The sequence below is a fragment of the Macaca nemestrina genome, chromosome 19 (genome assembly GCF_043159975.1).
Source record: "Macaca nemestrina isolate mMacNem1 chromosome 19, mMacNem.hap1, whole genome shotgun sequence".
In the NCBI taxonomy this organism is placed as follows: Eukaryota; Metazoa; Chordata; class Mammalia; order Primates; family Cercopithecidae; genus Macaca; species Macaca nemestrina.
In genome coordinates, this window is record NC_092143.1 from 82,455,087 (window position 1) to 82,478,169 (window position 23,083).

The following is a 23,083-nucleotide window of genomic DNA, read 5'->3' on the forward strand; positions in this document are numbered from 1 at the left end:
ATCCTGCAGAGTGTTTTCCAACTTGGTTCCATTCTCCCTGTCACTTTCAGGTACAACAATCAGACGTAGATTTGGTCTTTTCACATAGTTCCATATTTCTTGGAGGCTTTGTTCATTTCTTTTTACTTTTTTTTCTCTACACTTCTCTTCTTGCTTCAGTTCATTCATTTGATCTTCAATCACTGGTACCCTTTATTTCAGTTGATTGAATTGGCTACTGAAGCTTGTGTATGTGACATGTGGTTCTCATGCCATGATTTTCAGCTCCGTCAGTTCATTTAAGGTCTTCTCTATGCTGTTTATTCTAGTTAGCATTCGTCTAATCTTTTTTCAAGGTTTTTTGCTTCTTTGTGATGGGTTCGAACATCCTCCTTTATCTTGGAGAAGTTCGTTATTACCAATCGTCTGAAGCCTTCTTCTCTCAACTTGTCAAAATCATTCTCCATCCAGCTTTGTTCCATTGCTGGCGAGAAGCTGCATTCCTTTAGAGGAGAAGAGGCACTCTGATTTTTAGAATTTTCAGCTTTTCTGTTCTGGTTTCTCCCCATCTTTATGGTTTTATCTACCTTTGGTCTTTGATGATGGTGACGTACAGATGGAGTTTTGGTGTGGATGTCCTAACTGTTTCTTAGTTTTCCTTGTAACAGTCAGAATCCTCAGCTGCAGGTCTGCTGGATTTTGCTGGAGGTCCAGACCCTGTTTGCTTGGGTATCACCAGCGGAGGCTGCAGAACAGCAAATATTGAAGAACGGCAAATGTTGCTGCCTGATCCTTCGTCTGGAAGCTTGCTCTCAGAGGGGCAACTGGCCATATAAGGTGGCAGTCGGCCCCTATTGGGAGGTGCCTCCCAGTTAGGCTAGTTCGGAGGTCAGGGACCCCCTTGAGGAGTCAGTCTGTCCATTTCTCAGATCTCAAACTCCATGCTGGGAGAACTATTACTCTCTTCAAAGCTGTCAGACAGGGATGTTTAAGTCTGCAGAAGTTTCTGCTGCCTTTTGTTCAGCTATGCCCTGCCCCCAGTGGTGGAGTCTACAGAGGCAGGCAGGCAGGCCTCCTTGAGCTGTGGTGGACTCCACCCAGGTCGAGCTTCCCAGCAGCTTTGTTTACCTACTCAAGCCTCAGCAATGGCAGATGCCCCTCCCCCAGCCTCACTGCCACCTTGCAATTTGATCTCAGACTGCTGTGCTGGCAGTGACTGAGGCTCTGTGTGCGTGGGACCCTCCAAGCCAGGCGTGGGATATAACCTCCTGGTGTGCCATATGCTAAGACCGTTGGAAAAGCACAGTATTAGGGTGGGAGTGTCCCGATTTTCCAGGTACCGTCTGTCATGGCTTCCCTTGGCTAGGAAAGGGAATTCTCCAACCCCTTGTGCTTCCCGGGTGATGCAATGCCCCACCTTGCGTCGGCTCATGCTCCGTGGGCTGCACCCACTGTCTGACAAGCCCCAGTGAGATTAACCCAGTACCTCAGTTGGAGATGCAGAAATCACCTGTCTTCTTTGTTGCTCACGCTGGGAGCTGTAGACTGGAGCTGTTCCTATTCGGCCATCTTGGAACCTCCTGCTGACAATGTCTTTTTGTACTTTTTGATCTATGTTGGTTTAAAGTCTGTTTTGCCTGAAACTCAGATTGTAACCCCTGCTTTTTTCTGTTTTCCATTTGCTTGGTCGATTTTTCTCCATCCCTTTATTTTGAGCCTATGTGTGTCATTTGCATGTGAAATGGGTCTCTTGAAGACAGCATGCCAATGGGTCTTGCTTTTTTATCCACCTTGCCCCTCTGTGCCTTTTAAGTAGGGCATTTAGATCATTTATATTCACGGTTAGTATTAATATTTGTGAATTTAATCCTGTTATCATGATGTTAGCTGGTTATTTTGCAGACTTGTTTTTGTGGTTGCTTTGTAATATTACTGGTCTGTGTACATCATTGTGTTTTGTAGTGGCTGGTAACAATCTTTTCATATTGAGTGCTCTTGTCAGGAGCTCTTGTAAGGCAGGTCTGGTGGTGACAGATTCTCTCAGCATTTGCTTATCTGAAAAGGATCTTATTTCTCCTTTATTTATGAAGCTTAGTTTGGCTGGGTATGAAATTTTGGGTTGGAAATACTTTTCTTTAAAAATGTTGAATATTGGCTTTCACATCTCTTTGGCTTGTAAGGCTTCTGGCTGAAAGGCCTATCATTAGTCAGATGGGTTTCCCTTTGTAGGTGACCTAACCTTTCTCTCTAGCTGCCTTTAACATTTTTCCTTTCATTTTGACCTTGGAGAATATCTGATAATTATGTGTATTTTGGTTGGTCTTCCTGTGAGGTATCTTGACTGGCATTCTCTACATTTCCTGTATTTTAATGTTGGCCTCTTTAGCTAGGTTGGGGAAGTTCTCATGGATAATATCCTGAAATATGTTTTCCAAGTTCCTTTCATTCTCTTCATCTCTTTCAGGGACACCAGTGAGTCATAGATTTGGTCTCCTTACATAATCCCATTTTTTCAGAGGTTTTGTTCATTCGTTTTTATTCTTGTTTTTTCTGTTCTTGTCTGACTATCTTATTTCAGAAGCCAGTCTTCAAGCTATGAGATACTTTCCTCCACTTGTTCTATTCTGCTATTAATACTTGGGATTGCATTATGAAATTCTTTTAATGTGCCTTTCAGCTCTATCAGGTCAGTTACATTCTTTTCTATACTGACTATTTTGTCTGTCAGCTCCTGCATTGTTTTATTGTGATTCCTAGAGTCCTTGGATTAGGTTTCAACATACTCCTGTAGCTCAATGGTTTTCGTTGCTATCCATAGTCTGAGTTCTGTTTCTGTCATTTCAACTATTTCAGCCTAGTCCAGAATACTTGCTGGAGAGGTAATGAGGTCATCTGGAGGAAAGAAGGTACTCTGACTTTTTGAGTTGTCATGGTTCTTTCACTGGTCCTTTCTCATCTTTATGGGCTTATTTTCCTTCAATCTTTGAGGCTGCTGACCTTTCATTTTTTTCCTTTTATCCTCATTGATAATCTTAAGGGTTTGAGTGTGGTATAAGGTGGCTTCAGCCCACTGGCTTCATTTCTGGAAGATTTTATGGGGCCAATATTCAACTCCCAACTCCTGAACTAGCTGTGTTAACTCTGGGGAACTTGTATTGGGCCCAGACTTTGTTCTCTAGCTCCCTGAGGTTAAGAATTCACTGTTCTGGGAGGGTCTGAGGTGCTCACAGAATGTTGGTCACTACACTCCAATGGGTGGTGTCAGCCAAAGAGTTTGATAGTGCAGTGCCAGCAGCAGTAGCAGCAGCATAGTGGGGTGCACACTCATCAACTGCAGCAGGGTGCTAGTGGGTGCCAGCATGCCTGCCCCCTGTGGGCATTCACCACAGTGGCAGAGGCAACACAGCTCAGGGAAGGGCAGGGGGCTGCTGCTGGCGACTGTGTATGTGGTTGCATTGGTGATGGTGTTGCCTTGGGGGCACTGGCGGGCACAGGTCTGTGCCTTCTCTGTATTGCATGAGCAGGAGTGGTAGCTTAGGGCAGGAGACGATCTGCTGTTCTCTGTACCTAGTTTCACTCCCAAGGCAGTGTTGGCACGAGGGCACGGCACTGGTGGTGGGAGTGGAGCTCACTGGCTCTGTGCCCACCAAGGCTTTTTCTACAATGGTGGTCCGCCGGGGGAGGGGGCGGACTGCACTCTTGGTGCAGCAGTAACAGGGTGGGGTGTATGCACACATGTGTGTGGGTGGGACAAGGAAAGCAAAACCTGCCCCCACAGACATGCTCCAACCAAGTGACGTGGGGAGTTGCTGTGGGCCCAGGCTAAGCTACAGTTTGGGGAGGGAGTATGTGGGCTGATGCTTTGCTGTGGGAGCCTCCTGTGCTGGAGCCGTCTTCCGGTAAGGCAGGGTCCACCAGCACAGTGAATTATTGGGGGAGAATACAATTTGCAACTTCCTCACTATGTGTGCATAAGTTTCCTCCACGCTAGGCAAAAACAAATTCTATTTAGATGCTAATGAACTTTACTTGCCCATTCCACTAATTTTGAATCACCATTTCAGGAAAATAAATTATTCTCACCATTTGACTTTACAATCTGAAAATCCTGGGGCCCCAGCCTGGTCATGCCTGCTTGCAGGGCAGCCTTGGGTCATAACTTCTCAATGGACTAAACTTTCTGTAACGTGTTTGAGAGTGCATTCTAATCATAATTGCAAAAAAGTAGTTAAAATCTATGTTTGAAAATTAAAATTAAACATAGAACCTTAAAAATCTCTGTACAACTTTATCCCACAGAAATTTTTAAAAAACAAAACAAAGCACACTCAGTTGTTATGGCTTTACAGCAAAAATAGTTGCTACATTTGAAAGTTCAGTAAAGTTCAACTTTCTGAGCCAGAACTTGGAAATACCACATAACACATTGGAGTTGCTTGTCCAGCTTCCCCTGCCTGCCATCTAGAGCATAGTTGAGAAGTAGCCCCCAGAAGGGTGTGGCTAACACAGCCTCTGACTTCAGGGTCAGGAAAGCAAAAGGCCTTGCCTACTGCAACTTACTGATGTGAATCAATAACTCTTGTGTTTAACAACATTTTAAACAAACTTGACCATCTAGAGAAGAGTGGGCAGAAATAGTGCTGTGAGAAATGATCTTCTGACAGTCCTGTGGTTATAAAAGCATAATGATCTTGTATAATTTAGTCCGTCCTGCCTTTATAAACTTTGAAAGCATGACATCTTTATATCATGATCTACTTATAGCTATTAAGATGATTCTTCATTGTCATGAAAAAATATAACTAGGTTTTCGTATGGTCTAAGAAGGTAGGAAAATGATGTAAAGGTTTTTGAAGGATGTTAACTAAAATAGTTAAAATGAGTCCAGCAGTTATGAGCTTAACTTCAGGTACCTGGAACATTGGCTTATATGGGACATTAAATTTCTGAAAAAAAGCTGCAAAAATGGGACACACATGTACATATTTCTACCATGAATCTGACTCCACAGGGCTACAAAATATTTAACCTTTATTTCAGAAGTGCTAGTGTGCTTCAGGTAGGTTTTATACAGTTTATTTGTCCTGACAAAAAATTACCCCATCAGCCTTCTCATGAGCATCCAGTGACGGATGTGGAAAAGAACATTCTGTGGGGAAAGTAAAGTTTGAAACAGTGAGGCACAGAGGATGATGTTTGAGAAGCCACAGGAGGAGGCACCAGTGGACACAGCAAGCAGCGGAGCCAGGGAGAAGGAAATGGGGAGGACATTCCTTGAGGAGCAGCTCTGAGCTCCGTGGCTTTGGGGGCCATGGAGTCACAACAGTTTGAAATGTCCCCTCAGCACCAGCTGGGCATGGGCAGCAGTGAGAGGAGAGGGTGGCAGCTATGACATTGGTGCTTGTGTCTTTACCTGCACATGGGGAGAAACTTCCATCTGTTTCCCGTAAGGGTCATCTTTGAACAGGAGGCAGTTGTGTGTTTCCGCCAATGTGGCGACATGCATTGTAGAACATGCCAAGACTTTGCTGTAGCCCAGCCATAGGCTCTTAGACTTTGGCTGGTTGTTTTCTTCCCCCTGTCCTTTCATTTTTTCCTGTCCACCAAAATGTATTGAGATCATCCTGGGAGCCAGACACATAGGCAGGAATGTGCTTTCATGAGAGCCAAGAAAGCCTGACCTTGCTGCCACACAACTTTCATTGCACCGTGAGACAGAGGCGTGCCAATAGAATGATCCACATGAGCATTAGAAGCATTAGAATGGGTGGAAATTCCATCCAGGTGACATTTTTGACCCAAATTTGAGAGGCCAGGGGAGCTTCCTGGAGAAAGTGACATGTAAGGCAAGACCTGAAAGACAAACCCAATTACCTGGGGAGGTGGGGAAGGAAGAGGGACCGGTGTTCCAAGAAAGGCAGATAGCGTATTGAGGGGAGCAGTGGGACAGAGAAAAGGAACTCCAGGAACTGAAGTGATCCCCACAACTAGAGCATGGAGTGTGAGTGAAAAGTCTGCAGAGGGCTGGTGACGGGGACCTCTGAAGACAGGCAGCCAGGCAGTATTCTAAGATCAACAGGAAGCCATTGCAAGGTTTCACCCAGAGGAGTAATGTGATCAGATTTGCACCTTAGAACAGTTGTTTTGGCACTTCTGACTGGAAGGGCCAGAGTGGCCGGTGGTGTTGTTACCTGAAGGGTAAATGTGGCCCACAATAAAAAATGCAGTGGAGAAGGAGACATATGAATATATGTAAGTAAATATTATCGAGGTATATTTAGCAGACAGAATCAATAAATGTGGTAACTGATTGACTGGATGTGTGAGGAGTCTAGATCACTTCCAGGTTTCTGATTTGGGCAACACAGTGCTAATCAATGAAAGGTGATCCACAGGGAGGAACTTGTCTGAGGGGTGAGGTGGGGCTGAACAGCTGCGTTTGAGACAGGAGACGTGTGTGCTGGGCATGGGATGCACAAGTGGAAGTGCCTGTGGGTCTGCAGCTCAGACGTGGGCATGACCAGCACAGAGATAGAGAGGCCCCAGGCTGCCAGGTGAGCGTGATCCCCCAGGTGATGGTGTCAGCTGAGAAGGGAAGGAAGCCCCTGTGAGGACACTGACGCGGGGAGAGCAGACAAGGAGTCCACAGGAGACAGGGAAGGAAGAACTAGAGAGAAAAGCCAAGCCAGGCATGTGTGGTGACGTAGGAACTGAGGGAGAGGACATCTCAAGATTGAGGGGATGCTGCACAACAGGAGGACTATGTGGTTTCTGACCACGTCCACAGGAAGTCACAACAGGCAAGGAAAAGAAACTGGAAATCAGATACGGAGTTGACGAGTGAATCAGAGAGGAGATGGGCAGGGACGGCAGGGTGAGGCCTCTTCTGAGGAAGTTTGGCTAAAGGATAGATCAGCTGGGACACATGCTGGAAGGGTGTTTGGGGTGGAGGGAGAAACGGTGGAGGACAGGAGAGCCTTGAGCCTGAGAGAAGAGGCTCCTAAAATAGAGAAGCCAAGGTTAAAGTTGTGGGAGAGAGTGGGGATAACTGAGTGGCAGATAATCAGGAGAACAGAAGGAGATCCAGAATCATGACAGAGAGATGACCTTTGCCAAGAACACAGCCCCCTCCCCTGTGACAGAGGGGTAGGACAAAACAGTTGGCGTTCAAGTGTTGGTTTATAGCACAATGTTTTAACTATGTCCTTTAAAACATTTCTCCAGACACTACCCAAAGCAGTTCTTCACTACAGTGGCAGATACACCTGCAAATCTTCACCAAAACAGTGACCTAAGGACCAAGCTAACTGCTGCTGCCTGGAACACTGTCCTTACCTTAGAAATGTCAACCAGATTGTAGGAAACCCAAACAACCTTTTCAGGCAGAAAGCAAATAGATTAAGAAAGTAGCCAGATGAGTTAGCGAGCCCAACAGTGACTTTTGTTTCTTTTTTTCCCTGTTCCCTTTTCTTTTCATGGTAGAAAAGGCTGGACAGGGATGCATTGCAAAAGCAGTGATCTACCTTATCTTGCCATCACCCAGGATGGCCCAGGATGTGGGTTGTCCTTGAATCAATCTTTGGCAATCTGCCAGGCTGACGTGGTCTGCCGCCTCCTCCTTTAGTCTGAGCTTGCCCACTGCTTGGAAAGGGCCATTGGCAGTTCTGGCAGGGAGTTTTCCCAACATTGAGAAGGTGACATTTTTACTCCCCGGTGCAGTCTGCACCTCTGACCCATGGTCAGCAGACAGGACAGAGGCACTCATTAGACAGAGCTCAGAAGATGGCACTCAGTCCCGGCGGAAGGCCCAACGTCAGCTCTGCACCCATCCCATGTGACCACAGGCAGGCTCCATGACCTCGTGGATCAGTTTCTTCACCCTGTTCAGGAGGCATTGTACTACCATCCTGTTTGGAAATTTGTGAGGATCAACGCATTACTCACGTAAGGTCTTTGGAAAGTGTCGTATTACTGTTTATTAACTGCTTGTTGGTAGCCTGGCCGAGCCATATCCTTTATGAAAACCAGACCCCCTCGGCAGGTGTGGGTGTCTGTGCCGCCTGAGACCCTTGTGTGAACAGCCTTCTGGCAGCTGTTTTTTCCCCTTGCCACAATCAGTGCCTCCCTGTCCCCAGGCATTGCTTTCTCTGCTGGGTGCTGGGTGCTTCACTGTTTTCCTACACCTCAGTTGTCTACAGGTAAATATCTGTTCTGGAATCTAGCTGAGGTGGCATCAATAGCAGTTCTGTTGTGGCACTGCCCTCCTTCGTAGGTTGTCTTTTGAGAGCAAGAGAGGTCCCTTCACATACCCCAAGAACTTACCTGCATTTGCCCACAGTCTCCATTTAGAAAATGGGGAAAGACGTCTGCCTACCTGCCAAGGAGATAAGAGGTAAGTTTCATGTTGAAATCCAAGCAGAAAAGTAGGACCAATTCTATACCCATTGAAGACATGTATGAGGAATTAAAACAATTCTTTATGGACTGTACCTCATATAAATTCCTAGAAGTAAGTTCTAAAAAAAAAATTCAAGGAGGACTTAATAATTTTCTATAATTTAGAAAATCCTATACTGTGGAATTAAATAAAATGGCAATATAGCTTCAAAACTAAAACCAGATAAGGTAAATTGAAGTATGTGATGTATAAAAATACCATAAATTCTGACCAATATGATTTCAAAATATGACATGGTAGATTAACATTGTAAATGCAATAAATAAAATTAGCCACCGTAAGAGGTTAATAGAGAAAAAATATGATTATTGCAATAGATACAGGAAACTCATGGAATAACATTCGCCATATATTTATAGGACAACTACTTCATAAACTTGAAATGACTTATCGCAACCATCTGAATTAATGTTGCTTAAACAGCATATATCTTGGCTGGTTAAAAACCAGGTAAGAATTTCCATAACATTATTGCATGGTGCACACACCATATTGGGTGTGAACCTATCATAAAGTTCACCCAACTATAAAGGTATATAATTGATGATTTATTAAATTGACACTGTGTGCAACCATCACCATGATCTCACTTAAAAATATTTCTCTCGCTGAAGTCCCCTCCTGCCCATGTCCATCCCTACTCCCATCTCCAGCCCTAAGCAATACTGCTCTGATACTCTGTCTGTACAAATTTCCCATCTGTGTAACAGAAATGGAATCATGCAACATATTATATTGGGAGTCTGACTTCTTTCATTTAGATACTATTTTTGAAGTTAATTGATACTTTAGCATGTGCCGGTCATGTGTTTTCCTTTTCATAGATTCATAGTCCATTGTGTGGATATATAAAGTGTTTATTCATTCATCAGTTGATGGACATTTAATTATTTCTGGTTTTTGTATTATGAATAATGCTGCTTTGAGCATTCATAATACAGTCATGTAATATATAATAACATTCTGGTCAATGATGGATAGCGTGTCTGATGGCAGTCCCATAGGATTATACTAGAGCTTAAAAAGTCCTATCACCTAGTGTCTTGTAGCTGTCACAAGTGTGTAGTGTAACACATTACACAGGCATCAGTGATGATGCTGATGGAAAGAAATCTACTGGTTTTCCAGTTATGTTAAAGTACTATATAGAACATACAACTATGTGGAGTATATAATACTTGGTAGTGAAAATAAATGACTGTGTTCCTGGTTTATGTATTTACTGTACTATACTTTTTATAATTCTTTGAGAATATATTCTATCTGCATGTTAAAGAAAACCACTTATCTGTAAAACAGCCTCAAGTAGGTCTTTCAGGATGTACGCAAGGTGTTATTATCATAAGAGATGACAGCTCCGTGTGTGTTTCTGCCCCTTCCAGTGGGACAAGATGTGGAGTCGGAAGACAGTGACGTTGATGATCCTGATGCCGTGTAGGTCTAGGCTGATGTGTGTGTCTGAGCCTCAGCTGTTAACAAAAAAAGTTTAAAATTTAAAACTTAAATTTTAAAGTAGAAAAAATATAGAATAATATTTTAAAAATTTGCACAGCTATACAATATGTTTATGTTTTAAGATAGGTGGTATTACAAGAGTTGTTTTTTAAATTTTTAAAGTTTATACATTTTAAATGTTACAGTAGGCTAAAGTTAAGTGTTGAATAAATAATATATTCATATAAATTTAGGGTAGTCTAAAGATACAATGTTTATAAAGTCTATAGTAGTGGACAGTAAGGTCCTAAGCCTTCACGTCCACTCACCATTCACTCACCGAATCACGCAGAGCAATGTCCTGTAAGTTCTGTTCATGGTAAAGTGCTCTATACAGATGTACTAATTTTTATATCGTATACCATATTTTGTTGTAGCTTTTCTATATTTAGATTTTAGACTGTTTTGTAACCTTTGCCTGCAGTATTCAGTACAGTTACATGATGTACAGTTTGAAGCCCAGAGCAATTGGCTGTATCATACAGTCTAGGCGTATAGGGGCCTTTGCCATCTAGGTTTATGTAAGCACACACTATGATGTCTGTGTAATTACTACATCACTTACTGATGCATTTCTCAGAACACGTCACTGTCATTGAGAGACACATGTCTGTACAAATGACTTTGGAGAATATGCTTTCAGTTCACTTGGAGCATTTCCTGGGTGTGGATTTGCTGGACCAAATGGTAAGTTCAAATTTAATTTTTTTTTAGAAACAAGAAAGCTGTCTTCTAAATTAGCTGTGCCAATGTACATTCCTACCATGCTGCATAGTACCAATTTCACTGTACACTGTATGGTAAGCCCCAGCATGTAAGAAATGAATAAAGTAACACGTGTAAAGATTAGTATAAAGCAAATGAGATTATTATTGTTATTGTCTTTGTCAAATCCTCAAAATAATTAAGAATATATTTTTAATTATGTGCTTGGCAGCTATGTGCTTGGCAACATAGCTGAAAACAGCATTAGTAGTTGTATACTTTTATCAGTAACCAAGACAAATTTTAAGGGAGAAAAACACTTGTAATAACAAAATGTCAGAATTAACATACAAATTCTGCATGACATTTTTGGCAGTTTAATCAGGGCAGTGTTTTGTAGACAAATGAACAGCTTAAGGGTCCCATCAATGTCCAAAAGGCCGAGTGCTGGGCCGGGTGCTGCCATGTCCCCAGTTTCCAACTGCACCTTACAAGACTGATTAGCACCAGCCCATAGTGATTTGTATCCCATCTTCTCTGCGTATGAATTTGATTATTCTAGGCACTTGATTTTAGTAGGATCATACAATATATGCCTTTTGTTTCTGGCTTATTTCATTAGGCATAATGTTTTCAGTGTCCATCCGCATCATACCATGTATCAAAATTGTTTTTTAAAGATGGATGATGTACAATTGCATGTATGTACCACCTTGTTTTTATACATTCATTTGTTCATTGATAGTTGGATTATTTCCATCTTTTGGCTCTTGTGGAATAGTGATGCTGTAAATGTTAGTGTACAAATATCTGTTTGAGTTCTGTTTGCCATTCTTTTTGTTATATATCTAGTAGTAGAATTCCTGGGTCCAATGGTAGTTCTATGTTTAACCTTTGGAGCAACTGCAAACTGTTTTTCACAGTGATTGCAACTTTATGCATTCCTACCAGCAATGTATCACAGTTACAATTTCTTGTCAACACTTATTTTCCTTTAAAAAAATTATCCGGGCCGGGCGCGGTGGCTCAAGCCTGTAATCCCAGCACTTTGGGAGGCCGAGACAGGTGGATCACGAGGTCAGGAGATCGAGACCATCCTGGTTAACACGGTGAAACCCCGTCTCTACTAAAAATACAAAAACTTAGCCAGGCGTGGCGGCGGGCGCCTGTAGTCCCAGCTACTCGGGAGGCTGAGGCAGGAGAATGGCGTGAACCCGGGAGGCGGAGCTTGCAGTGAGCTGAGATCCGGCCACTGCACTCCAGCCTGGGTGACAGAGCGAGACTCCATCTCAAAAAAAAAAAAATTATCCGGCTGGCGCGATGGCTCACGCCTGTAATCCCAGCACTTTGGGAGGCTGAGGCAGGCGGATCACGAGGTCAGGAGATTGAGACCATCCTGGCTAACATGGTGAAACCCCGTCTCTACTAAAAAATAGACAAAAATTAGCAAGGCATGGTAGCGGGCACCTGTATTGTTAACTTTCAGAAGTTCTCTAAAGATGCTTCTTCAGATATGTTTTCTGCAAATATTTCCCCCAGTGTGTAGCTTACCTATTCCATTTTGTTGGATTGTTATTTGGTAAGCAGAACATTTCAAAATTTAATGAAGTCCAATTTATCAATTTTTTGTTTTACCAATAGTGGGTTTTTCTTTTTTGGTTTTGTTTTTGACAGATCTCACTCTGTCCCCCAGGCTTGATTGAGTGCAGTGGCACAGTCACTGCTCACTGCGGCCTTGACCTCCTGGGCTCAACTGATCCTCCTGCCTCTGGCTCCCAAGTAGTTGGGACCATGGTCGCATGCACCACTGCATCCGGCTACCTTTTATTTTTTGTTAGAGATGAGGTTTGTCTCTGTTGCCCAGGCTAATCTCACACCTCTGGGCTAAAGCAATCTTCCCGGCTCCACCTCCCAAAGTGCTGGGATTACAGGCGTGAGCCACCACGTCCAGCCAGTGTTTTTTGCACCATCTCCAAGAAATCTGTGTCCACCCTAAGTTGTAAGGACAGTTCCTTCTTTTTTTCTAGAAGCCTTATGATTCTGGCTCTTTTATGGGGGCCTATGACACATCTTGAATTCCTTTTGCAGGTGGTGTGAGAGGGGACTGAGGTCCATGTTTTTCTATGTGAATATCTAGTAGTTCCAGCTCCGAGTGTCACCACTGGGTTAACTTAGACTCTCAGTCAGTATTCCTTTTTTAAAAAAATAATTCTTCACAATTATGTCTATATAATTACACAGAAGTAACTGAAGAGCATTCTGAGCTGATATTGAATGATAGCTAATCAATTAATACCTTATATTGGTAATACATGCATGTGGTTTTAATTAAAATTAAAAGGTGTGAAATTCAAAAGGTACAAAAGATCACAGGAAACATTTCAATTTCCTTTCCATTTCTGTTTCATATCCCCAGTGCCATCCACCAAGGCAAATGCTGTGGGCAGTTTTCGGAGCAACTTAAAAAGCCGGACTCCATGAAACCCAATACTGAGGTTCTGGTTGAGGCCTGAGAGTCTGGGAGAGAGAGTGTGTGTGTGTGTGTGTGTGTGTGTGTGTGTGTGTGTGTGTGTGTGTGTGTGTGTGTGTGTGTGTGTGTGTGTGTGTGTGTGTGTGTGTTAAAGGTGCAAAGTACGAGGGAGGTATTGCAAAGTGTGTGTGTGTGTGTGTTAAAGGTGCAAAGTACGAGGGAGGTATTGCAAACAACTCCAGCTCATCCTCAGGGACTCACCTGAGACATTATAAGGAGTGCCTAAGAATTTTAAAAGGGCTTATTTAATTCTCTCTTTCCATCTTATGCCGGTAAAGAGAAATATTGTACGACTGAGTTTTAGGTTCACACATAAGGTGAAGTGGTAAGCTTGTTTCTTTCGTTTTTCTTCTTTCTGTTTTGTCAATATTTATGGACCAACCCATCAGATTCCGTGCCCTATAGGAACATCAGAAATTGCAAATTTAAGAGGAAAAGGTGGAGGAGCTCAGGAAGACAATAACTAGGATACATTTCTTACTGGGTAAAAATTACTCCTGGGAAGCAGAGGTTTTGGTGAGCCGAGATCGCGCCACTGCACTCCAGCCTGGGCAACAAGAGCGAAACTCTGTCTCAAAAAAAAAAAAAAAAAAAGAAAGAAAAAAAAGAAATGACGTGACCTTGAACAATTTTCTTAACTTCTCTAAACCTCTATCTTCAGCTTCAATAAAATAATTTTACCTCCAAGATTGCATTAAATGGAATCCCAAACAGTTGACAAATATTAGGGGCCCAACAGCTGTGCGCTCCTACTGCCGCCCCACTTTACCCCAAGGGAGAAGCGCAAGACATCCAGAAAAAGCCTGTTGATCCCTACACCTCAGCATCCTGTGTTCACACAAGGCGCAGTGGTATCCAGACTTACCGGGGTCACCCAAATATAAGACATGTTTTGATTTTTCAACTTAGGTACACATGGCTTCTAACGTTCACCATATATGATCCATAATTTAGAAGAGATTTTCCTGCACTACCCCACGGTTCTATTTTAGCAGACTTAGATGTGCCATAATATCTCACTCTCTTAAGCCCCCTTCAGTATCAAAAACAAAACTTTAATCTGTAACACAGTTATCAGCAGTGAAAGTGGAAAAGGTACCTATGAGTCAAAATGACCCTCTGCCCCGCCCCGCCCCACCCTACAAAAAGCCGTTCAGGAGTATTTGGGCTGGTTATGAGAAGTTTGTATTCCCAGGGACAGACAAATGTCTACCCTGGTTAGAAGCTGTGCTGCTCAGCCTCCAGGGTAGAAAGTTCCCCACACCCTCTACCCAAGGAGAAGAGAAGCAAATGGGGTGGCCAGGCTCCAGAATGTGGACTGTTTAGTGTGGTTTCTGCAGTCCAGGTCACCACCATGGGTGAAGCTCTTCCTTCCTTCTTTTCCACCCAAGTGGCCGAGGTCCTACGGCTGCTGTAGGGCCTCTTCCCTAGGATGAGTCAGCCCAGCCATTCCCCTTCCTTTTTTTTTTTTTTTTTTTTTTGAGACGGAGTCTCGCTCTGTCACCTAGGCTGGAGTGCAGAGGCGCAATCTTAGCTCACTGCCACCTCCGCCTTCAGGGTTCAAGCAACTCTCCTGCCTCAGCCGCCCAAGTACCTGGGATTACAGGCGCCCGCCACCACGCCCAGCTAATTTTTATATTTTTAGTAGAGATGGAGTTTCAACTTGTTGGCCAGGCTGCTCTCGAACTCCCGACCTCAGGTGATCCACCTGCCTCGGCCTCCCAAAGTGCTGGGATTACAGGCGTGAGCCACCGTGTCTGGCCCAGTCATCCTGACTTTTTGTTCTGGCAAAATTACTCTCTTCCACGTCTACCTTCCAAGTAGCTAAATCAGAGATCTGGCCCTTGGGGCAGGCTTGAAGAATCCCTGCTTTTGGTCCTCAAGAGGTCCTACCAGGGTCTGAGACAATTCCAATACTTGTGTTCTTAAAGAGGAAAGAAACCTCACATAAATGGCTCTCGCAGAGCTCAGGCCAGCCCGTATTGGAGGCAAGGCTTGGGAGGCGGCCCTAAGGTTTGGGTGTGCCGTCTATGATAACAGCTAAGAGATCTGAAGCGAGCTGTCTGGGTTCAAACCTCAATTCCAACAGCACTGGCTGTGTGATGTTAGACGACGTCCCCAGCCTCTCTGTGGTTCCGTTTCCTCACTGTAAAAGGGTCACAATAATAGAGCTGCTCTAAAAATTAAGTGAATTAGTGCATATAAGGTATTCAGAACAATGCTTGGCACATGGAGGAGTTCAACAGACACATACTGAACAGAGTAACTTAGCAATTAGTAAATATACTCATGCAGGCCAGGCGCGGTGGCTCACGCCTGTAATTCCAAAACTTTGGGAGGCTGAGGCGAGAGGACCACTTGAGCCCAGGAGTTTGAGACCAGTGTGGGCAACACAGCAATATTCCATCTCTAAAAACGTGTTTGTGTAACATATATGTATATATACACTCATATATTCACTGTGTATTTATATACAAAATAGCAGAAACACAGACTTAACTATTCACAATGGTTACTTCTAGAGAAGAGGGAATGCAAATTTCAGCTTTTTACCCCACATATATATTCTTGTATCATCTGAAATATTTAAGCAAATTGTAGGTATAAATTTGCCCCAAAACACATAGCAGAACAATGTAGTTTTGACTCAAAAATCTTCAAATCATCATGGAATTGTTCTGTGAAAGTAAAGTTATAGAGACGAAAAGTCTCCCTCCAGCCTAAATGCTCTTTCATATGACCTATATTACACAAAGCAATGCAGACACCCCAATCCTTTCCCCACTGTCACAAGAATTTTTCAGTGAACTGTATTCCCCTTTACAAACTAGATGACAGTTAAGAGTTACCAGGCAAGAACGTGGATCCAGTTCTGCTTTTTCAAAGCCCAATGTTCCTCACATAATAGCAATGCATTCTTCAACCGGTGCCTTTGGCTAAATGTAAACTGCCCCCAACACCTGAGCTCTATGTTGTACACAACTCAACGTGGCCTGGGAGAAAGCAGGTGCAAATTTCACTTACTCAGTAACAACACATCCCACCTGATTCCTCTGCTGGGCTAGTTCTCAAGTCATCTTTTTCTAAGCTCTTTCATTCAGCTCTACCACACGTACCTAGGCTGAGTAAAATACTTTACCAGGTTTTTTTTGGGATGGAGTTTCACTCTGTCACCTAGGCTGGAGTGCAGTGACGCCATCTCAGCTCACTGCAACCTCCGCCTCCCAGGTTCAAGCGATTCTCCTGCTTCGGCCTCCCAAGTAGCTGGGACTACAGGCGTGCACCACCACACCCAGCTAATTTTTGTATTTTTAGTAAAGATGGGGTTTCCCCATGTTGGCCAGGCTGGTCTCAAACTACTGACCTCGTGATCCACCCGCCTCGGCCTCCCGAAGTGCTGGGATTACAGGCATGAGTCACTGCGCCAGGCCTACTTTACCAGTTTTATTCCTGAATGAAACCTGTTATTACTATCAATAATGTCAATCAGTGCCATTTCATTCACCGTATGCCACACACGTACAAAACAGTTCATACTCGCTCCACCTGTCTGCTCTTCTGCAATGGCCACAGTGTTCCCCATCTTACATGAGAGGCACAGAGAAAGATAATGACTTCTCCAAGGTTCTGTAATTCACAATCAGTGGCAGAACCAACATGCCCAACCAGGTCTGGCCAAGGCCTGTGTTTCAGCCACACCACCTGGTTGCTGCCCCTAAGGCTCAATGGGCAAGTAACAGATCACTCCGATTGCAGAGGCTTCAGAAATGCCTTCCACCATGGTACAATGGACGGTTCGCTCTCAAGAGGGGAGGCAGGGGTGGGAATCAGCACACAGTTCTGCTAGGTTTCTCATGCAGGGCACAGACTATGTATTTTGTGCCTTGCTTTGCAGGTGAAACGTCTCCTGCCCCCTGTACAACAGCTTTCTTTGTCCTCTCCACATAAAAGTACCACTGAGTTCCTCAGGGGCAGGCAGTGATCACTGCCCTGTGCCACACCTGACTGATGTCCCAACAGGTGGACACACAGGCTCTTCTCTTATGGCCCAGGCTGCCCCCATCTGCTAAGCATCGAAAACTATACACAGGATTTGCAGAACATGAATGACAGGGAGGTGACTGCTTTTTCTCCGTTGAAAACTTACTGCATTGACCTAAAAAAGGGAATTCAGGAAAAGCTGAACATTTGAGGCTGGCTGGCTGTAATCTTCAGCTGCTGAGAAAGCCTCAGCCGCTCGGTTCCACTGTGGAAATCCAACTCCTCCCTCAAAGTCCAACTCAAGTACACCTCCTCTGCGGTGCCTGTCCCTTCCTCCGTTTCAGAAGCACATGCTCCCTCTGCAGTCCCAAAGCATTCTATCTCCACCTCTGGAGCCACAGTGTCCCAGCCTACAGCCAGCTCAGTGCACAGCTGCGTCTCCCTGTGTGTACCTGCAGGCCCCACCTGGGCTGGAAGGCTGCTTCCTCCTCCTCCGCCCAGAGGCGGCACTCAGGAACTACTGAATGAGGGAGGGAGTGGATGAGCAAGATCAGCCAAGGGCCACAGGAAGTGGCGGGCAGCTCCCAGCAGGAACAGCCCCTGCCCTGCCAATCCGGACGTGCTGGCTCTGTTCTCAGCAGGGCCGCTAAAAGCTCCGTTATAACAGCTCCAGGCCACAACAGTCAACTTGGTGTCAGGCCCTAGAGACACCAAAACTCCTAACAAATAAAGAGGCCGCGTATGCAGCATGCTGGTTAAAAGCACAGGCTTCGAAGTCAGAGCTTGAATTCCACTTATTACGTGACCTTGAGCAAGTTACTCAATGCATCAGTCTCATTTTGTCACCGGGAAAATGAGGACATTATCTGCCACACAGTGTTGCTGAAAAAGTAAGAGAGGTGACAGACGCAAAGTGCTTGGCACTTACCCACTCTTACTGGTTTATTACAAAGAAGAGAACACGGGGCCGGGCGCGGTGGCTCAAGCCTGTAATCCCAGCACTTTGGGAGGCCGAGACGGGTGGATCACGAGGTCAGGAGATCGAGACCATCCTGGCTAACACGGTGAAACCCCGTCTCTACTAAACAATAAAAACTAGCCGGGCGAGGTGGCGGGCGCCTATAGTCCCAGCTACTCGGGAGGCTGAGGCAGGAGAATGGCGTAAACCCGGGAGGCGGAGCTTGCAGTGAGTGGAGATCTGGCCACTGTACTCCAGCCTGGGCGACAGAGCGAGACTCCATCTCAAAAAAAAAAAAAAAAAAAGAAGAGAACACGGGAACAGCCAAATGCAAGAGATGCACAGGGCACACCATGGGGCAGAGAGGTCAGGGCTCCCCTGCCGTCCCTGGAAGTGCCACCTCCCCAGCACCAAATGAGTTCACCAAACCAGAAGCTCTCCAAACCCAATATTTAGAGGGTTTTATGAAGCTTTCATAACATAGACATGATTAAGTCATTGGCCACCCGTGACTAGCTCAATCTCCAGCCTGTCTCGTCTCCCCTCCCAGAGGTAGGGGTGAGGCTGATATGTCCAACTCTTTACTCATGACTCATCTTTCTGGCAACCAGCCCTAATCCTGAACCTGTCCAGGGGCCCGAAGCCACCTGTCATCTCATTATCATACAAAAGACACTCCTATCACCCCAGAGATTCCAAGTCTTAGAAGCTCTTGTGTCAGGTATTGAAACCTAAGACCAAATATTATAACCAATGATGTTCCTATCACTCAGGAAATTACAAGGGTTTTAGAAGCTCTGGGCCAAAAATCAGGAAGAATACTAAATAGACACAATATTGTATGTATCCCACTATCACAATAATTTTTTTTTGAGACAGAGTCTACCTCTGTTGCCCAGGTTGGAGTGTAGTGGTACGATCTCAGCTCACTGCAACCTCCACCTCGTAGGTTCAAGCAATTCTTGTGCCTCACCCTCCTGAGTAGCTGGGACTACAGGTATGCGACACTACAACTGACTAATTTTTGTATTTTTTAGTAGAGACGGGGTTTCACTGTGTTGGCCAGGCTGGCCTTCAACTCCTGGCCTCAAGTGATATGCCTGCCTCGGCCTCCAAAAATCTGCGATAAGTCACGAGCCACCATGCCTGGCCACACTATCACAATAATTATACTGAGAGGATGGGGAAGAAAAACGTGGGCAACAGGAGGAGCGGGGAGGGTAAGCAACCTGAATCCTTGTCTTCCACAGTAGGACATCTCCCTGTCTTTCACACAATCTAGAAGAACGAGCTAAAACATAAACACAGTAACCTCCAAGGAGCATGGATCAGGGTGGAGAAGGGTAAAGTAGGGAATTGCTGGGCTTTGTTCTAAGCCTTGTTAATTTCTGACTCTTGGAGCTGTATGCCTGTACACCTTTGCTAAAAATGAGTATTTAAGGCCGGGCGCGGTGGCTCAAGCCTGTAATCCCAGCACTTTGGGAGGCCGAGATGGGCGGATCACGAGGTCAGGAGATCGAGACCATCCTGGCTAACACGGTGAAACCCCGTCTCTACTAAAAAAAAATACAAAAAACTAGCCGGGCGCGGTGGCGGGCGCCTGTAGTCCCAGCTACTCCGGAGGCTGAGGCAGGAGAATGGCGTGAACCCGGGAGGCGGAGCTTGCAGTGAGCTGAGATCCGGCCACTGCACTCCAGCCTGGGCGGCAGAGCGAGACTCCGTCTCAAAAAAAAAAAAAAAAAAAAAAAAATGAGTATTTACCTGTAATCCCAGCACTTTGGGAAGCCAAGGTGGGCGGATCATGAGGTCAGGAGATCGAGAACATCCTGGTTAACACGGTGAAACCCCATCTCTACTAAAAATACAAAATATTAGCCGGGCGTGGTGGCGGGCGCCTGTAGTCCCAGCTACTCAGGAGGCTGAGGCAGGAGAATGGTGTGCACCTGGGAGGTGGAGCTTGCAGCGAGCTGAGACCACGCCACTGCACTCCAGCCTGGGCGACAGAGCGAGACTCCTTCTCAAAAAAAAAAAAAATTGAGTTATTTAATTTTTAAACAAAATCTGATACTTGACCAACAACAATAGTATATTAAGTGACACAGTTTTTTGTTTTTGTTTTTGTTTGAGAGAGGGTCTCGTTCTGTTGCCCAGGCTGGAGTGCCGTGGTGCAATTCTAACTTACTACAGCCTCAAATTATTGGGATCAGGTGATCAACCTCCTGAGCAGCTAGAACCACAGGTGTGCACCACCACATCCAGCTTTTTTTTTTTTTTTTTTTTTTTTTTTTTTTTTTGGTAGAGGTGGAGGTCTCGCTATGTTGCTGGTCTTAAACTCCTGACCTCAGTGGATCCTACTGCCTCAGCCTCCCTAGGTGCTGGGATTACAGGTGTGAGCCACCACACCAGGCCCAAGTGTGTATTCTGAAATTTTTTGGAATCCAACCACTTTGAAAATGTATGGAGAGCTATAAATCGTCTCCCCATAAACACACCTGGATGCATATACACAAAATTGTTGCACAGGATTTTGGGGACTTCATGCATTTCTGAAAGGTTAAAAACCTTAGGATTATAGATTTTGGTTTCTTTTTTTTTTTTTTTTTTTCCAGAGTCTCGCTTTGTCGTCCAGGGTGGAGTGCAGTGGCGTGATCTCGGCTCCTGCCTCAGCCTCCTGAGTAGCTGGGACTGCAGGCGCCCACCACCATGCCCGGCTAATTTTTTGTATTTTTAGTAGGGACAGGGTTTCACCATAGCCAGGATGGTCTCGATCTCCTGACCTCGTGATCTGCCCTCCTCGGCCTCCCAAAGTCTGGGATTACAGGCGTGAGCCACCACACCCGGCCCTAGATTCTGGTTTATTAAAGGAAATGTATTTCAAGTCAGAGCTTGTCATTTATTGCACAGCAAAATAAAAACTTCATTAAAAAAATCAGAAACGGCCGGGCGCGGTGGCTCAAGCCTGTAATCCCAGCACTTTGGGAGGCCGAGACGGGCGGATCACGAGGTCAGCAGATCGAGACCATCCTGGCTAACCCAGTGAAACCCCGTCTACTAAAAAATACAAAACACTAGCCGGGCGAGGTGGCGGGCGCCTGTAGTCCCAGCTACTCGGGAGGCTGAGGCAGGAGAATGGCGTAAACCTGGGAGGCGGAGCTTGCAGTGAGCTGAGATCCAGCCACTGCACTCCAGCCTGGGCGACAGAGCGAGACTCCGTCTCAAAAAAAAAAAAAAAAAAATCAGAAACACCCACATGATAAAATGAGGTCCTGCTTGGTTTTAAACTACTTGGTGACCACCATCAGTTGTTTTCTTGACCACGGGATGCACCTAATTCCTAACTATGAACAAAGGTACAAACACTGTTTATTGGGCTTTTGGCCTCAGCCTTGAAACAATCGGATTCTCTCAAACTCAGGAATGTGAATCGCTGTTGGGTGGATGCAGCTGTTTCCATTCTAGAAATGGACCTGGAATCATGTACTTTTCACCCATGAAGAGTCCTTCGTGTAAAACTTGAAAAGGCAAGGTCCCAAATTCCCCATATGGGTGTTTCTTCCAGTAGAGGAATTACTCTAATGACTTCTTAGCAAAACTTACATAATCAGGGCAGGCCATCAAAATACTCCAGAACACAAAGTTTAGCTCCGTTTCTGATGGACCTGTCTCCACTGTTATCAGTCTCACCAACAGCCTCACATCAAGTCAGAGGAACGGTTTTTTCATTTAAGAAGGATCTTCATGACTGGGTGCAGTGGCTCACGCCTGTAATCCCAGCACTTTGGGAGGCCAAGGTGGGCGGATCACGAGGTCAGGAGTTTGTGACCAGCCTGGCCAACATAGTGAAACCCTGTCTCTACTAAAAATACAAAAATTAGCCGGGCTTGGTGGCACGTGCCTGTAGTCCCAGTTACTCAGGAGGCTGAGGCAGGAGAACTGCTTGAACCCGGGAGGTGGAAGTTCTGGCAAGCCGAGATCGCGTCACTGCACTCCAGCCCGGGCAACAGAATGAGACTCCGTCTCAAAAACAAACAAAAAAAAAAGGGATCTTCATGTTCCTGCCAATTTGTTAAAAAAAAAAAAAAAAAAAAAAAAAAAAATTGGTATCTGTTAACCAGAGGCAATAAAAAGCACCTCCCAGGCTGCTGTAGTAAGTGGACTGGTAACTGTGGTGGGAGATTCCAACCCCCGAGACCCCGAGACCTGTGACTATGTCACACAGCAAAAGGGCTTTGCCAAAGGCCTTAGGAGGAGTATCCTGGGCTATCCAGGGAGGTCCAATCTAATCCCAGGAGCCTCGAAGAGCATAGAACTGGCCAGGCGCGGTGGCTCACGCCTGTAATCTCCACACTTTGGGAGACCAAGGCTGGCGGATCACGAGATCAAGAGATGGAGATCATCCTGGCTAAAATGGTGAAACCCCATCTCTACTAAAAATACAAAAATTAGTCGGGCGTCGTGGCGGGCACCTGTAGTCCCCGCTACTCGGGAGGCTGAAGCAGGAGAATCACTCAAATCTGGGAGGGTGGAGGTTGCAGTGAGCTGAGATCATGCCACTGCACTCCAGCCTGGGCAACAGTGCGAGACTCCATCTCGAAAAAATATTTTAAAAAGGGCATAGAACTTTCTCCGAGTGGAAAAAGAGAAATGTACACAGGGGAACTGGAGAGCCTGACCAGGTCCCTGGCCTAGCTAGTCCTGAGCTGATGGGACCACGTGCAAAGACCAGATAGAGGCCTCAGGAGCTGAGGGTAGCCCCCATCAGATGGCCAGCAAGGGAACAGATACCTCAGTCCTGCAACCACAAGGAACTCTATTTGGCCAAAAGCACTTGGAAACAATTCTCCAGTGAGGAATGCAGCCCAGCCCACGTGGTGATTTTTGCCCAGTGACACCCACGTCAGACTTCTGCCCCACAGAACTGTGAGATGATACAATTTCAATTGTTTTAAGCCACGAAATTGTGGAAATGTGGTAAAGC

The 23,083-nt window shown here is 45.2% G+C and overlaps 1 protein-coding gene and 1 long non-coding RNA gene across 2 annotated transcripts in view; one reads left to right on the forward strand and one right to left on the reverse strand.

The window, feature by feature from the left end:
* Positions 1-8,083: 8,083 nt before the first annotated feature.
* The window catches only part of LOC112426109 (uncharacterized), a 40,167-nt gene continuing 25,167 nt past the window's right edge, over positions 8,084-23,083 (reverse strand). Inside the window, exon 2 of the mRNA XM_071085716.1 lies at positions 8,084-9,906. Coding sequence (XP_070941817.1) covers positions 9,878-9,906 — 29 coding nt within the window. The 3' untranslated portion in view covers positions 8,084-9,877. The remainder of the gene's footprint in view (positions 9,907-23,083) is intronic.
* LOC139360082 (uncharacterized) lies at positions 10,452-13,429 on the forward strand. The gene is made up of 3 exons (XR_011617167.1): positions 10,452-10,618; positions 13,053-13,260; positions 13,312-13,429. It is a non-coding gene; the product is annotated as an uncharacterized lncRNA (long non-coding RNA).